This window comes from Helobdella robusta (genome assembly GCF_000326865.2).
Source record: "Helobdella robusta unplaced genomic scaffold HELROscaffold_21, whole genome shotgun sequence".
NCBI classification, from domain to species: domain Eukaryota; kingdom Metazoa; phylum Annelida; class Clitellata; order Rhynchobdellida; family Glossiphoniidae; genus Helobdella; species Helobdella robusta.
In genome coordinates, this window is record NW_008704124.1 from 2,911,061 (window position 1) to 2,928,005 (window position 16,945).

The 16,945-nt window shown below is 34.1% G+C and overlaps 1 protein-coding gene across 1 annotated transcript in view; it reads left to right on the forward strand.

Annotated features, from left to right (window-relative positions):
- Positions 1-1,908: 1,908 nt before the first annotated feature.
- The window catches only part of HELRODRAFT_111311 (hypothetical protein), a gene marked incomplete at its 3' end in the record, with an annotated part of 30,445 nt that continues 15,408 nt past the window's right edge, over positions 1,909-16,945 (forward strand). The window contains exons 1-4 of the mRNA XM_009018489.1: positions 1,909-2,541; positions 4,118-4,232; positions 4,451-4,595; positions 4,844-5,062. Of these exons, the coding sequence (XP_009016737.1) occupies positions 2,184-2,541; positions 4,118-4,232; positions 4,451-4,595; positions 4,844-5,062 (837 nt within the window). The 5' untranslated portion in view covers positions 1,909-2,183. The remainder of the gene's footprint in view (positions 2,542-4,117; positions 4,233-4,450; positions 4,596-4,843; positions 5,063-16,945) is intronic.

The window sequence follows — 16,945 nt, forward strand, 5'->3', positions numbered from 1 at the left end:
AATGACAAACAAAAATGAGATGGAATTGGAAACAAATTTCAAGTCCCACTTGCCTCTAATTTGAATATGTTCTAATTTGAACGATAGAAAGCTACTGTTACTCCGCTAATAGTTGTAAAGTATGTATAAAGTTGAGAAATTATCGACCTGCTACTGCGCATACGATGGCCAATTTGAGTACATATTGTACACTCTCACTCACCACAACCAAAGATGTCTCAGTGAACACCTAACTCGTTCTAGACTAGACCGGTTTTGTTCCTTTATAGGACTCATCAGTAGCCCCAGTTAAAACACCAGCTTGATGCATTTATTATTCTAGTAACAATACGCACAGTTTTTTTTTAGGTAGTTTACAAATCTCGTTGAGCGATTGTAAAATATCAGCGACAAAATAAAATTATGTAGAATGCTTTTATCGCAAAATAATGTAAAGAAATTGGAAGTTTTCGACATTGTCGATCGTCTGAAGAAAATCAATACCGAGACAATATCCTGTTTCCTTTTCATTTGTGAAGATAATACCAACGTAGAAACTGAGGCAGATCACTTGTCGACTTCATTTTGTATTTGCGCAGACTGTAAACAGCAAATATTCCAATTTAATCATCGTTGAAGCTTCCAGAAGACGATTTGAAAATTTTTAAAACAAATAGGACTGGTTTGAATTTTAAATATTTTTTAGACTCCAGCCAGACTTGTACACAGTAGATAATTGATGACTTGCTCGTGATAAATGGAAAACTTTCAACATGAAACAATTATAATAAGACTCAGAGCAATACGATATTCAGTAACACGACGTAATTGTATAATATATCTTTGATTGTTACAAGTTTGTGCTGTAAAGAAAGGTAACTTTTTATTGAAATTAAAATTAAAAACTGAATAAGCTTAAAACTGCTTGGAGTAGTTAGAATGTCTGTCAAAATATCAACTTCATATAAACTTTCAACTAATGATTTCTTTTATGCAGTTCCGACATTGCAGAAACTACATACACCTCACTGTATAGGCTACTTCATAGTTAAACTTTCGTGCCACAAAATCTGTACTATCCACATCATTATAACTGCGCGAGACATGGTGTTCTACTTGTTCTACTTTTTGTATGAATGTTTAATCTTCTACCAACTGAGCTAATCCTCAGGTCCGTTTTGTTTCATGTTTGCTGTTATTTATCTTAAGCCGTATGAATTATTTTATTGAAACAGCAATTCAACATCTGCGTTTACAGTATTATCATCGTCAACATTAACATCAAAAACAACAGCATCGTCATCATCGTCATTAACATAACCGTCTTATCATTAACATCATCATCATCAACGTCATTAGCATCATTCTTATATTTTCAACGTCAATCTGCATAAACATTAAAAATATCAATAGCTGTGCGACAATTCATCCATCACGTAATCACATTTAATGCTGATTGCATGGAAATTAAGTAAATTATTTCTTATAAATGTTGTGCTACATAGCTCGTTAATGGACTTAGCATTTTTCACCATTAAATTAATTACACCTAACAAACTTATAAAAAAATGTATTCACCTTATTTTTTCAAAATTTTCCATTATTAAATAAATAATATTATGTATACATTTAATTTGCTGGTATATAAATTTATTTATACATTTATTTATATATATATTTATTTATTTATAAATACTTTTAATTATTTATCTTGTTTTACGAACCAAACGAACAGATGTGTTCACTTTTTACTAGAGTGTTTTAAATTGATTTTATTCAAATGTATTCATTCACTCAGTGCAATACAATGTACGAAATGTTCAGTTGCTTGCCTGTACCTACCTATACTCGTATGAGGAATTATATGTGCTACGTGCTTAAGCGTTATAAGGAGCATGTTCACCAGCCGCCAACCAAATCAAGGTTTGTTTGTTGGCACTGCATTGATTCTTGAGGGACTTCTTATCTGATTAACACTGCATCTAATTTTTTTTATTGCCAGTTGTACTAGGTGTTTAGGTGCAGGCGAGAAAGTATTATATTAACCAACATCAAGTTTTCAATTTAATAAAAAATTATTGAACCCAGCTTGAAAATATCAATCGTTACAATTAGTTCTGTTTGAGTAATATAATTTTATTTTTAGTTAATGGTAAACATTAATCAATAAGAAATAAAGAGAAGGACAGCAGGAGGAATGAAAAATGAATGCAAATATTTCATCGATATTGGTTCAACACCTGCAAAACAATCAATTATTCCCTCTCGATGACAACTTCAACAAAAACGTCACTTCAATATCGTTATTTTTGAACGCCTCCCTGCATCAGCAGGGTACCGACACTCCGCAACAACATGACTTCTCTCTCTCTTTCTCCACACAAATTCTCCTAATCGTCATCTACACGTTCACCACCCTGATGTCTGTTGTTGGGAATGCTCTGGTCATCGTTGTCTTCCTTGTGGGTCGTCGATCCAGGACGGATCTCAGGTGGTTCCTGGTCAACTTGGCTGGAGCTGATCTGGTCATGGCCCTTTTCTGCATGCCCTTCACATTCACAAGTTAGCGCTTTATTTTCTTTTTAACAAAAAACTGCATTCAACAGTTCAGTATGAGTTTTCTCAATAAACATTGTATTGCATGCGTTTAACAATTGCTTCCTGATGTTAAATCACAAAAGTTTATTTTCTGGATTAACTTCTCAATAACCTTCGCGAATACACAAACATGCAGCTCATGTTTGGTTTAAAGATAAAAATTAGTACGCTGTTTTGATTATATATATATATATATATATATTATATAGGAATATTTTGATATTTCACAAATCATCTTTAGTGCAGGCTTGGTTTATATAGTTTCTTTAAACAATGCCAAGTTCTTTAGCAAAGTTCATTAGTTTGCGTTATATTCTTCATCTTTGTTGTTGTCATTCCATTGTTCTTTATCGTTATTGAAGTTAGTATTAAAACGTCGAGTTGGTAATGATGTTATCATTCTTTATTGGATGTTTATCGGGGGTTTATTAATATCTATTAGGACAGCTTCTGCAATTTTTAGATGTATTGTGTTGGTGTTTTAATAAATTATTTTTGTGTTGTTGTCAAGAATTTGGCGGTTATTGGAGTTGCATGTGTTGATTGCAAGTTATATATATATATATATATATATATATATATATATATATATATATAATACATATATGTGTATTCCTTGTTAAAATTTATAAATTCTTTAACCACGTCCCTACCATGAGAGTGTTCTAGCTCAGAAGTACACACGATGCTCGCAAACATGAAAAAATACCATCAGTTGACTTAATGGGCGTAAGTGACATATAGTCATTATCTGGATGTTGGCTGAAATAATTATACCCATCCATTTTTACAACAATTATTTTACTCGCCAAGTTTATTTTTAAAAAATATCATCAATGTCTTTGATATATCCCGAAATTAATAAACCGACGGAAACAAATGATTAGATGAAATGATTAAAAAAAACAAGTCTGAAAGATTGGGAATTTTTCAAATCGTTGTTTTTCATTTTTTTTCTATCTTAAAAAATTTCTACTTTACCAAAATCTGTAACAACACGCAAACTGCCAATGTTTTGAAAATGAAAAAATGAACGGACTAATGTAAAGTGATGAAAATGAGTGTCATAAATAAAATATCGAGTTATTGAATTTTTATTCAATATCGTTAGTAACTAAACGGAAATACTAGTAAATAAACAGATGAATAACTAAATAAACAAATGAATAAATGAAATAAATAAATTATTAAATGAGTAAATAAATAAATTATTAAATAAATAACTAAATAAACACATTTAAAAATATATAATAGAGAAATGTTAAACGAATAACAAAGATTATTGACTAATGAAATGCTATCCCTGTCAAATGAAGATTGACATGTTTAAGCTATTTTCAAAAATTATTCCACCAATATCCTGAAAGTTCCAACTGTGCCAGAATTTATTTATGCATATTGTTTTGGCAAATCTTATTTAACAAGCAATGATTAGTCAGTTGTATATTTGATTGTAGCGATTAAAAATATTAAAAAAATTCTGACCATATATGTATTATTTAATATGTTGAATAAAAATGAATGAAATGCTTGCATTTAGGCACAATGCTGGGCACGTGGATCTTCTCTTTCCCCATGTGTCCGGTGGTCCTTTTCATGCAGAGCCTCTCCGTGACAGCCAGCGTCTGCACCATCACCGCCATAGGCATCGATAGGTCGGTTGGTTTGTTTTTTTCCATTTCCATATTTCGACATCTTTTATTTTGATCGTTTCAGTTTCAAATTTTTCATTTCATAGTTCGAAGAATTAATTGTCAATCGTCGATAGGAAACTAATGAAAAATAAAGTTTTTCAAGAACAAATTATTAATGCTTTCAAAATAACTTCATTTGATAGAGTTTTTTAATAAAAAAAAACTAATTATTTTCCTAGGTTCTGGGTTGTATATTATCCCTTGAAATCCCGAATAACAAAATCCAGATCTCGATTGGTGATAACTTGCATTTGGCTTCTATCTCTTTTGCTTTCCAGTGTCCAAATTTTTGTTGGCAGAGTAAAAGTGGTTAATACAGATGATGTTAGACTTCTCATAAATATTTCCATCTATCTACATCAACAATACTTTTTAAAATTGATCTCATTCATTAATTTTAACTTTTTTTTCAATTTATAATCATTTTTATTTACAAGAGCTCCATTTTTCACCTAATGCCAGGAACAAGACGTTACAAAAATATCATCATTGCTTTAAATTATGCATACACATCTATGCATGATTATTTTGATCATTTTTTTTTATAAAAAAAATTATTACATTATTATTAGAAACTTTTCGAAAGCGTTGAATGCACCGAGATCTGGCCAGAGCCGGAGGACCTCTACTGCCGCCTCTACACCATCTACCTCTTCCTCGTCACCTATTTGCTACCCCTCCTCATCTTGACCTACACCTACGGTATGGTCAGTCGCAAGTTGTGGACGAGGACCGCACCTGGAAACGCCGACAGATCCAGAGATTTCCAACAACTCCAATCTAAGAAGAAGGTTAGTCTGTTATAAATGGAATTTTATCAACAAATCAGCAGGCATTATTGATCTATTTGGCTGTGTAATTTTGTTGTGTGCTCACGTTTTTTACTTGGTCAGACCAGTTGTTTGCTCTAATCTTGTTTTAATTTTTGTATAATAAATTTTAAATAATGAATCTTACTAGAAAAAAACTAATAACGTGTTCATAATTTATGTGTTGAAATGTTTACAAGAATTTTCACAAAAAAGTAGTTTTTTAACAATTTTTCTTTTCACAATATGCGATGAATATCGATGAGGATAACGATGCAGTTTAATATAAAATGGAATAATTGATAGCTGTACTTGTAAACTCATTTGCGGTGTTGATTAGTGTGGAGTGCTTGGGTTTGCAGTGCGAGTGTCTTATTTGAAGTTGTGGTTCTAGAAACTTCAGTGCCGATGTGGTGATATTCATTTCATGCTTCGTTTCGTAGATGCCCGACGAAACGCTGTCACTTTTCAATAAAAAAAAAACATTTTAAAATACGAAATTGCTTGATAATTCTTTAAAAATCATCTATTTCGAGTTTGATGAAATTTTTTATTTAAAAAATTACATAACAAAACATTGTATTTATGTATATAAAAAGCAAAATTGTAAGCAGAGTTGAATAATAAATAACAAAAATGGACAAGTAGAAGCAATTTATACTTCACTGAGAAGACAATTACTGAAATGTACGTGCTTTTAATTCGATTTCTTTTCTAGAGTTTTTTATAGATCCTCAAAAATATGTTTTTCAGCATTTTCTTTTTCATAAAAGTACTGACTAAAATATAAAAAAACAAACATAAAAATGATGTCCTAAAATAATAATGAAGCATAATGTTCGTTGAAATTGATAGCCAGCGTATCAAGCGGCGGCCTTGCTTTTGTTATTTACTGGCGGGACTTTATTAGAGCGAGTGCATGATTGATGATGTTATCGAATCCATGATTGTAACTGCGAGCACGGAACTTGATTGATTGTCCTGCAAGAATTGCTTCACATATTTTTTGTTTGGTTCTCTGGTTGCTAAGCCATTTGCACGATAAGTGACACGCGTGAACGATCATGGTCGTCTCTTACAATGTGTTTTTGGCAAATGGAACAAATTCATTTGTCCATACAACTTTCAATACATTAGTTTCATTATTTTGTTCGCATATGAATTTGTGGTTTGTAATTTTTAAAATATTATAAATAAGTGTTAAAAATACAACCTTAAGTTATCATTTCAAATTTGAATAATTTTTTTGAATTTTCTCGTTAGCATGAAACTGAAACTAATCCCAAGAGATCAATTGACCTGAGCATATATTTTTTTTAAAAATCAAAAACCGTTGAGTCAAAAAACGCGAATGGCTGATTCGTTTGTTTAAAAATTAAACCATATTTACGATCGTGTGCGTACGAGCACCGGTGTTTATGTGCGTTAGTCTGTGTATGTATGTATGCATGAGCGTGTAAATGTGCATGTGTATGTTGATTACCTGTGTATGTGAATGTACGTGTGCATGTGCACAAAATCTGTTAATTATAAAACATTATCTGGTCAGTCAATCGTGCGAAATAAAGTCTTATTCGCATTTTTTTATTTTTCATTCAAGCATTTCACTTATCCACATTTTCCGTAGTGAAATAATATATCACAAACAATTAGCCTAAACAATGCATTACACATCACAATGATATAACAAGCATAGAATACACACTTAAACCAGTATATAATGCAAAAGAAAAGAAAGCCATCAAAAAACCATCCAGTCAAACTATTGTATCACATAACAGAAGAATACATACAAAGTAAAATAAAAATAAATAAAATAAAAATAATGACAGCAATCGGTATAAACAACCAACAACACAACAACAATGGACTTTCAAATCCGAAAGAAGCCTGCCGAAAAATATAAAGTTCACAAGATCACAAGAAGCTTTTTAAAAGATTACAAAGCAGAGTTGAACACAAAAAGGTCGGAAACAAGAGACTCGACACCAAGAACAATCCATCAGTGGAGCACCTCAAAAGACTGTCTATAACGTCAGCAAACCAACAGATTGACAATCAGGCTCTAAATTGACCTGAAAAAACCGTTCAAACATTCGAAGACTAACACTGCAAGCTTTAATAGTATTATCTGCTTAAAAAAAGTCTTTGAGAAAACTTCGAATCCTCAGAAATATAATCAAACTTTCTCGGTCTATGAATCAGCCTAGCGACAGAATTTTGAACAGACTGAATATGTTTGAGCACTTCCAGATTGACAGAGTAAAGCGAAAAATTACAATAGCCCAACTGAGTCTGAATAAAAGCTGCAACCAGATGCTGAAACCATATCACGAGTCAAACACCTTTTTACAAATTTTAATTTCAGATTCATAAATTGATGACATTTCTGATCAAAAACAAATTAATTGAATCTAAAATAATCAAGAAACATGCGAATGGCATGAATTGCTGACAAAACTTATTGAAATCAAAATTTAAAATATAACAAGTTTGTGGCGCAAATTAATTACTATTTCAAAAATGACATAAAAAGCAGTTGGAGAAGCTTGCGACAGAAACGGCATTTATTGTAAAGGAGCTTGTCATTATTATTATGAGGGAATGTATTTAGAACCATTTGATGTCGTTACTTTCCGACTTACTTTTTAAATGATTGAGCGTCTCTTCTGCAGACTCACTTGTCGGCTTGGGCACTATCTTCCAATAAATTGGATTTTTTTGCTTCTTGTTTACCATGAGAGAAAATACCCATAGCTTATTATAAATACATCCATTCCTTTTATAAATTGTGTACATACAACTCGTATACATAGATAATAAATTGTAAGTAATCTGTCATACATTTTTTATTGTAGTCAACTGGTAATTATCAATCTATTGCATATTATGTTTATGACTTAATATATATTATATATTAAATTTGTAATAAATAAATGAATTTGATTATCAATTTTTTGTGATGCTGAATTTATAGTTAACATCAAAATAAAATAAATTATCGAAACAAAATATTAGGAACTATACTTGCTTCCATTCACATTTCAATCATGCGTATAATGTGATTTCTTAAAAGAATATCGTCTCTAAAAACGTAAAAATAATGAGTTTCAGTAAATCACTGAAATAAAACTTCAATTCTAAAAACGCGTCTGCTAAATCATGAGTGGGGTAGCTCAGTTTCGTGCGTGCGTCCAAATGTTAATTGATGTGTGCGCTATCATCGTGTTTCCTCCTATGCTGCCTTCTTATCAGTTTGTTTGTCTGTCTGTCTGTTTGTTTGTTTGTTTGCTTGTTTGTTTGTTTGTTCTCATGCTCCTCTCCACGCTTCTAATTTTATGGAATGCAAGTTCACTTATATAAATGTTAATGCTCCTTAAAGTGGGATTATTCAGCACAATGAACTTTCATGAAAAAAACAACATGAATAATAATGAACTTGAAAAGATGAACTTGTGATAAAGAACCTGTGATAGAAATTAGTGATGGTAATATTTTATTACCGACAGCAATGCAACATCAAAATTATTGTTTAAGAATAAATTATTTAGCTTAATATGTCATCGTGGTGAATGAAGATGTTGAATCTTCTCTATATTTGATGGTACATGAACATGCGTGTTGTCGAACGACACTAACATTGTGTACGTTTTCATATAAAAATGTACGTTTTCGACTTCGTGCCAACGAGCCTTTGTATGACGTAATTTTGCACATCGGAGCATGCCTAAATACTTAGACGCAGAGTATAAAGGAACGACTATAACAACATTAGCCAAAAGAATATTAAATAAAATCCAATAGACAAACATGATGTTCTATTAAATAAAAATTATAAATAATAATGATGATATACTATACGCAACAAAAACCAAAAGGCATCTGAATATCTAATTTGCTGAACAAACATTTTTGTTATTAACATCCATCAAAACGCTGCAAGGGAATAAGCAATTCACCGAATGAGAAATACACAAACTAACCAAGAAGACACAGATAACAGTGATGCGATTAAAAAAAACAATAAGCGCAAAGAATTTTCACGGTACATATACAGCTTGAGAAGTAGTGTTGATAAAGACGCGGCTTAGCCTAGCTTAAAATCCAAATTATGCCAATAAAAATCCAAGCTGAGTCAAACCGAGCCAAACCGGTTCGAAGGTGCAAGGCTGAGCCAAACTAAACCAAGCTGTGAAGTCAGAGAAAATTCTACAATATCGTGTGCTAATATTTTGGAAAAATTTTATTGAGAATTTAATTTTTTCATACCCAAAGAAAGCAAAAAATTTGCAATTTTCATCAAAAGGTAACTATTATTATTTACCACTTAGTAACAGCATTCAGTAGCGGATCAAGGAGGGCCGGGGGGACTTTAATCCCCCTCCCCGTTGTATGCAGTTTTTTTAATAAAAGTCTGAAAAGAAGAAAAAGAACCGTATTATGTGCAAAATCGACCAAAAATATAACGTGATAAGCAAAAAAATGCCACAAAATCACAAATCTTGGCACCCCCCGTAAAAATTTTGTTCCCCTCCGGTGAAAATGTAAACATTACCAAATTTTAGCCTACACCCCTGTCTGGATCCGCCACTGACATGGAATCAACATTAGCCGTGCACTCACATTGAAAACATTGAAGCTGTTTCACCGTAAGTACAACGTCTTTCTTACTTGGATTTTGACGTGTATTCATAATAAACAGGTGGAACAAAACTGTATTTACAAATCAATGTACTTGCAATTATCACGTGACTAAATAAACTTAATGAAATTTCGATTCAAATGCCAAAGAAAAACGCAAATTTATGTATGAATTAAATTGAAACAGTATCTAGAATGTAATTGCAATAATATATCCAATTTTCAGAAACAAAATCAACACTAAAACTTTGATAATCGAGAATCTTTGGCAGAGCGAAAACAATACAATACAATAGCCACGTAACCGAATTATATGTATATATATATATATATATATGCATATATACATATATAAATTTATTATATATATATATATAATAAATTTAATATATAATGGATGCTACCGAAAACATTCAAATAGTAAACAACTACACCATTGAAAAACCTTGAAAAAATTTCATTTATGAACCTTATAATTTTTAAAACGACCAATAACTAACTAACTAAATAAATAAATAATATATATATATATATATATATATAAATATGTATATACACACACACATACACACACTTGTATACATATATATATATATATTATATATATATATATATATATATATATATATATATATATATATATACAAATATATGTTAAAACCAAAACATGATGAGTGACACTGAACATCAAGAGTAACAAATGGATTAACACTTTGATATGTCGTTAATTGCACATGTCGGCATTCAGTTGGATATTTTCAAGCACACAGACACGCAGGAACCGCTGCAACAAGCACGAAATGTGGTTAGTTGCGAAAAACAGTTCCCTGCTGTCGCCTGATCTGACGCTGATCATTTTACATATTGCCTTAAGAAATTTAAGGGTGTTGGGGTCTATCGTGCCGAGAACCTCGATACATATTGGCAAGAATTCCATCGAGGGGAGGGCGTTCCCATATTTTTTCATTTTCTCGTCCGCTGCCCTGGCCGCGACCAAACCGCATTCTTTACTTTGTCAAGTTTACATATCGTTCGGCGAGGGTGCCAGGGACCGTAACATCCCACGCCAAACATCTGCCGGCTCTCCAAGGTATTAGTGTGCATCCGTCCGGGCGCCTACCATCATGCGCAGAAATGCCGGATGGTTCCTTGAGAACCGGGATTGAAGCCTTGGAGAAGAGCCGACAAATGTATTCGTTTAGCGCTGAGTGACGTAGTTGACGGCTCCCACCCAGGCGACAAGCCAAACCGTGGTGCCCAAACTCGTCCGCCCCTAAGCCACATCGGCACGTGTATTTATTCTGAATGACCAGGCCAAGTTTGAAGCCAATGGCAAATCTCACAGACTCGTCGTCAAGCCTGGTGCCCACAGAGGTGTTGGGCCACGATCTCAACCACCCACAGCTGGCACGCTGGACATGGCCAACAAACGAGCGGTGGAAAAGTCGTCGCTGCATGAAAACAACAAATTTTGAAAGATTTTTTTATATTCTTTCAAAATTTGGACGTGCGTACGGTCCCCCGGGGCGGACACTGGGGAAAGAATATCGCGGCAACGAAAAAACCGGTGGAGCAGGGAAGACTGCAGGTCGAGAGTGGCAGCGGCAGAAGAATTATAAACAACGGGAGCCAGCTGAACCACGCTAAGCAACCCCAGCCCACCAAATCGCACCGGCAGCTGAGCCTGGAACCAACCACTGTCGGTCACTTGAACATTGCAAATTGACGACAGGGCGGTGCGCAGGGCTCCGTCAAATTCGCCCAATTTAGAAGAGTCAATGAGTTTGGATGTACGCAGGAAGTACATCAATTTGGGCAAACTGAGGGCATTGCGGATAATAGTCAAGGCATCATAGGCCGAAAGACAAGAAACACGAACCAGGGTGGATTTAAGCTCAGAGAGCTTTTGGTCAAAAAACTTTATTTGATAATCGCCCTCGACCAAGGGTGTGCTTAAAAAACTCAGTTCTGATGCACCAACTCTGGGTATTCCAACCAGCGCATGTGGCACCTGAAAAAATCTTTGGCAGTGAAGTTCGCATTTTTTAATGTTTAACTCTAAACCAATTGCAGCGGAGTTATGATTCAAATATTCGTAGCTATCGGCCAGAGTTGGGCCGTCCGAAGCAATGCTGATATCATCCAGATAAGCGCAAACGAAAGTGGACGAAGCTTTCTCTAAGAGTGAATGAAGAGTTAGTGCGAACAGCAAAGGACCAAGGGGATCACCCTGCTGTACCCCCTCGGACGATTCTACAACCCAAAAGTGGTAGCCAAGGGAAGAGACTCCGCCATAGGCAGAATGGCAAAAATTATAGATATTGGGGCAAAAAAGTTTGACAGCCTCGAGTCTCTTCTCAAGGCATTGAAGGCATTTTTAAAGTCCAATTTCAGAAACCCCCATTGATCGGGGTAGTTGGTGACCAATCTTCGAACCGCATGAACAGCGGCCTCAGCGCCACCCTTAATCCCGACACCCAACTGAGTCGGGTAGAATTTGGTCTTGAGTTCGACTACGACCAGGGTCATAGCACATTTGCCGGCCAACCTCCTCCAAACGTTCCCGACCGCAATCGGTCTGACCCCTCCGTTTTTCTTATTTAAAGCTATTAGCCGGCCTCCAAAAAAGAACCGGCGGACGGAGAGTGGGCAAGCTCCAGATAGGATCAAATTAATGAATTGGGTTAAGGAGTTCAGTGTGTCGTCGATTGGCAAGGGGCCTGAAAAAACATCCTTAAGGTGCTGGGGTCGTAGGCCATCCAGGCCTCCAGAAGAACCGTTTTTGAACGATTTAACGGCCCTCAGCATTTCGGCGGGAGAAACGCAACCAGCCGTTGGTGTCAATGCGGGAAAGACCCGCCTGTCCACCGGAATTTTTGGGTGGATGGAACATAATTTATCAAAAGTGGCTGGCGAGCTCTCCGCCAGGCCCTCCGGCGAACAGACAAATCTGACAGCCGAGGACAGGTTTCCCTGTTCAATACAAGATGACACAGCGTTGATCCACCGATCGGGGTTGTGCTTTTGTGATTTGGCATTATTGAACCCATCAAAGCACAGTACCAGGGTTTTAAGACCAATAGTTGAATATTCGCTTAGACGCTTGTTGACCAGATTGCCCTGGTTGACCCGGCGACCCCCTCTGAAAGTCTTCTGTAAGACGTATGGGACAAAACAGTGGAGTCTAACCCAGTGAGCCGGGTCACCAGGGTCATTACAAACAGCCGTCAGCAAGGCGTTCAGATCATGAGCGAACTTCTCTCTGCATGGCTTAGGGATATGGTCGTACACCGGTACACATTTCAGCACGGCCGTCAGCTTGTCAAAAGCACCAGAGTAATCCAGGTCGAGAGGATCACCGGAGACCGATGCGGCCGTCGACCGTGTGGGCAACCTAAGCTTGGGGTCGGGTGTGGCACCGAGAGGCGAAGTAGCCCTCGCGCCCGATGGATCAACTTTTTTCCGGGACCCCGAGCATTCCTGTCCTTTCATTTTACCTCATAACTTCCCGTCTGGAGTGCTTCTATAGTGGTTAAAGCAGACGGGGCACTGTTGTAACGTTGGAGCCATATGTGATAAAAAACAACCAAGAAACGAAGGAAAGGAAACAAACCAAGGGGGGTGGATGGATGAATGAATGGATGAACAAGCGAATGACCAAATGAACGTGCCAGCGAACAAACGAATGAATGAGTGAATGATGGGGGAATGAATGAGCTAATTACTGAACGGACGAGTGAGGGAAAAATGAACATGATGAATGAATAAACAACCGAACGAATGGATGAATGAACGAATACATGAATGAGTGACGGAATGAATGAACGAGCGAACGGATGAATGACTTAATTATTTTTAAATATTTAACCAGAGGAAATTTAACCAGAAAAGTTTTTCAACTTTTATTTATTTTTTTCTTTTTTTTTATCGATGAATGAATGAGTGAGTGAACAAATGAGTGAATGAGTGAATAAAAAAACCTAGGTAACAGTGTGGGAGGAGACAACTATTGCAGCAAACTTTGGCCCAATCTTTCCCCTTATAGTTTATTTTGTTTTACAAAGACTTTAAAATTGGTTTAGGAAATTTTTTTTTTATAAATAAATTTTAATTTTTAAATTTTAATTTCAAAAATAAATTAAAAATAAATGTCGGTAGAAGGTAAATAAGTTAAAATGTAGTGAACTTTCCGATAATAATAAAAACAGATCACACCTGGCGCAGGCCGGTGACCTGTAGCAGCTATGAGCTGTGAATAAATTATAATATTGATAAAAAAACAAAAAACGAGAAAATTGGCCAAGGTAGGGCAGACAAACGATAAAAAATGACGGAAAAACAAACCCGGGACAAAATTACAGCCGATGACCCCAAAAATCATATGTAAAAACAATTTAAAATCTATGAATTTAACAAAATTAACCAGGAAATTAAAACAATCCAGCCGGCTTTGAATGTGAACAAACAATGTATATGTATGTACGTATATATATGCTTGTATACCTAGTGGATTTAATTTTGTATCTGATAATTACGGTTCTTATTAACAATCAATCGTTCGGTGGAGCAGTTGTGTTACTGTGCAAGTGCGAGATATTAATTTTGTGAACATCACTTATATTGTTTTTATTATTATTACTACTACTGTTAAATAAATATCATTTCTAACATCACTGATTATTTAATTATTTTGATGATTAATAAGAACCTAGACAGCAATGACACATGACACTACTAATTAAATCTAAAATCGATAAATCAACCAGATCAGAAAACGTTTATAACAGGATAAACCAAGAACTTATCAACTGCAGTATTAGTTTACCAACAAAGACAATACACCAAATAGCAAACGCATCGCCTTCCATGTTCTGCCTCAATGTGTAATGCAATAGACACAGCAATAGCAACAGACATGACTAGAGACTTCATCGATAAATGGCCGAAAAAACTTTTATAACACTCTGATTTCTTATCAATTCTTTAGGATCAAAGCAATACAAACTTCATAATTAATTAATTATTCAAAAGCCAAACACACTATCCAGAATAACAACAGTTTTTAAGTCTGTCCAAGAAGATTTCATGACTCACAGTATCAAACGCAGAACTAATATCCAACAAAGTCAACAAAGTATAATGCAAAGGATACAGCAATAGCAACAGACATGACTAGAGAGACTTCATCGATAAAAGGCGAAAAAAATTTCATAACACTCTGATTTATTTTTTATCAATTCTTCAGCATCAAAGCAATACAAACCCCAAAATCAATGAATTATTCAAAAGCCAAACACACTATCCCGAATAAAAACCGTTTTTAAGTCTGTCTAAGAGGTTTTTATGACTCACAGTATCAAACGCAGAACTGATATTCAACAATCCAAAAAGGTCAACAAAATGACTTTCTGGGCATTAACTGCAGAAAATACATGAGAAAGTATATCCGTTAAGCTCTTTTGGTAGAACGAAACTTTTTGAAACCTGATTGATACAATGGCCAAAGGCTATTCTTATTAATGCTATCATTTAAAACCAGATCAACAACATTTTTCAAATCCGTTTTATCTGATCCAATTTTTTTTTATATGAGAGTGACAATTGCATGTTTACAAAAAGGAGCATTGTGTCTTTTTTCAAACATAAGTTAATTAAACAAACATGACTTAGTAGGTGAGGAAATGACGATTTGTGAATCTAGTTTACAGACAACACTTTAAACGAGTCGAGTGGTATTAAAATATTTTTCTTATTGGCTGAGATTTCTGGAAAATTAATACATTTTGTCTATTTTTTAGCTAATTTTGATTTATCTGCAAAATAATATAGAACATAAAAGTGTGATTTGTTCTAAAATAAAAATTAATTCTTCAAAAAATATTTTGGAAGTGGCAACAGAGCCCGGCAACTAGAATTTTCTGCATTGTCGATTTAAAACATTGCTTCAAATGTAGTAATCACGGGTATTGGAATATTAACACATTTAAAGCAACTTCTGAAAAAATGTTACAAACCACCACGCCCAGGATCATTTGATCTAACTTGTTCGGAAGACTAAACTCCCAAGGCTTTGCTTAACTGCTTAACTTAGACATATATTCCGATAATTTATGCCTAGTCTCAATCAGCATCAATATATATATATATATATATATATATATATATATATATATATATATATATATATATATACATATACATACATATGTTTGTTTGTACGTGTCATGTTTGTGCGTGCATGTTTAGGTGTAGGAAAGGAAGAGAGAGCATATCTGTTATTGATTAGTTTCCATGGCAGTATATGGCATCAATAATTTTTTCATTCCAATCATTTTTATTATTATGGTTCATCTTGTTAATACTCCTTAAAAATTATGGTTGTAATGTTAAATTGTTGATGTCAAGATGAACCATGTTATCATTAACTGGCCCTTATATAGTGCTATTTTCAAAAACCCGTCATCATTTCCACTACCAGTTTGTGTATATACCACTACAGTTAATAAAAATGGATTTTTTTTATATTTGCTGCTAATATAAACAATTCTGAACAATTCATCAAAAACTATCATCATTTATCACAATTTAAGAAAATTTCAGTCAATAATATTGACTACTAGCCAGATACACAATTCTTGAAATTTATTTTTGATTTATTGCGAAACAAATGCAATATTTTTTAATTTTTTAAAACGTTTCTTGAACCGTTTGTTAGTTTGCAAAAATATCTGCTGGGCTTGTGTTCTAGTAATAAATAGAATCTTTTCTTAACATTTCAATGTTTGCTTCAGGAGTACTCTTATCAGATCATTTTCAAAACTTTTAAAATTTAAAAACCGTAAACGAATTATTTTTAAAACATTGAGATTAGCAAAATAATAATTTTCATAAATAAAATATAGTTAACTGCCGGAAAGGAATGGCGATCTTGGTGTTATCTATAGTTATTTTGTATTCTCGGTGTGCAGTCACTCGTTCGTTCGAACCAAGGGGAGGCCTAGGCCTTTTTACCAATATACATATGGGCTGAAGCATGGATATGCAAGGAACCTCAAATGTTTCAACTTTTAATTATTTTCGGTAATGTAGATTTTATTTTTTAAAAATTTATACCAAATAAAAGTAATTAATTATCACATTGAATAACAATTTAAAATAATTAAAATTTTAACATTTTAAATAAAAGCAATATTCCGGAATTAGTTAATATACGATCGTAATTTT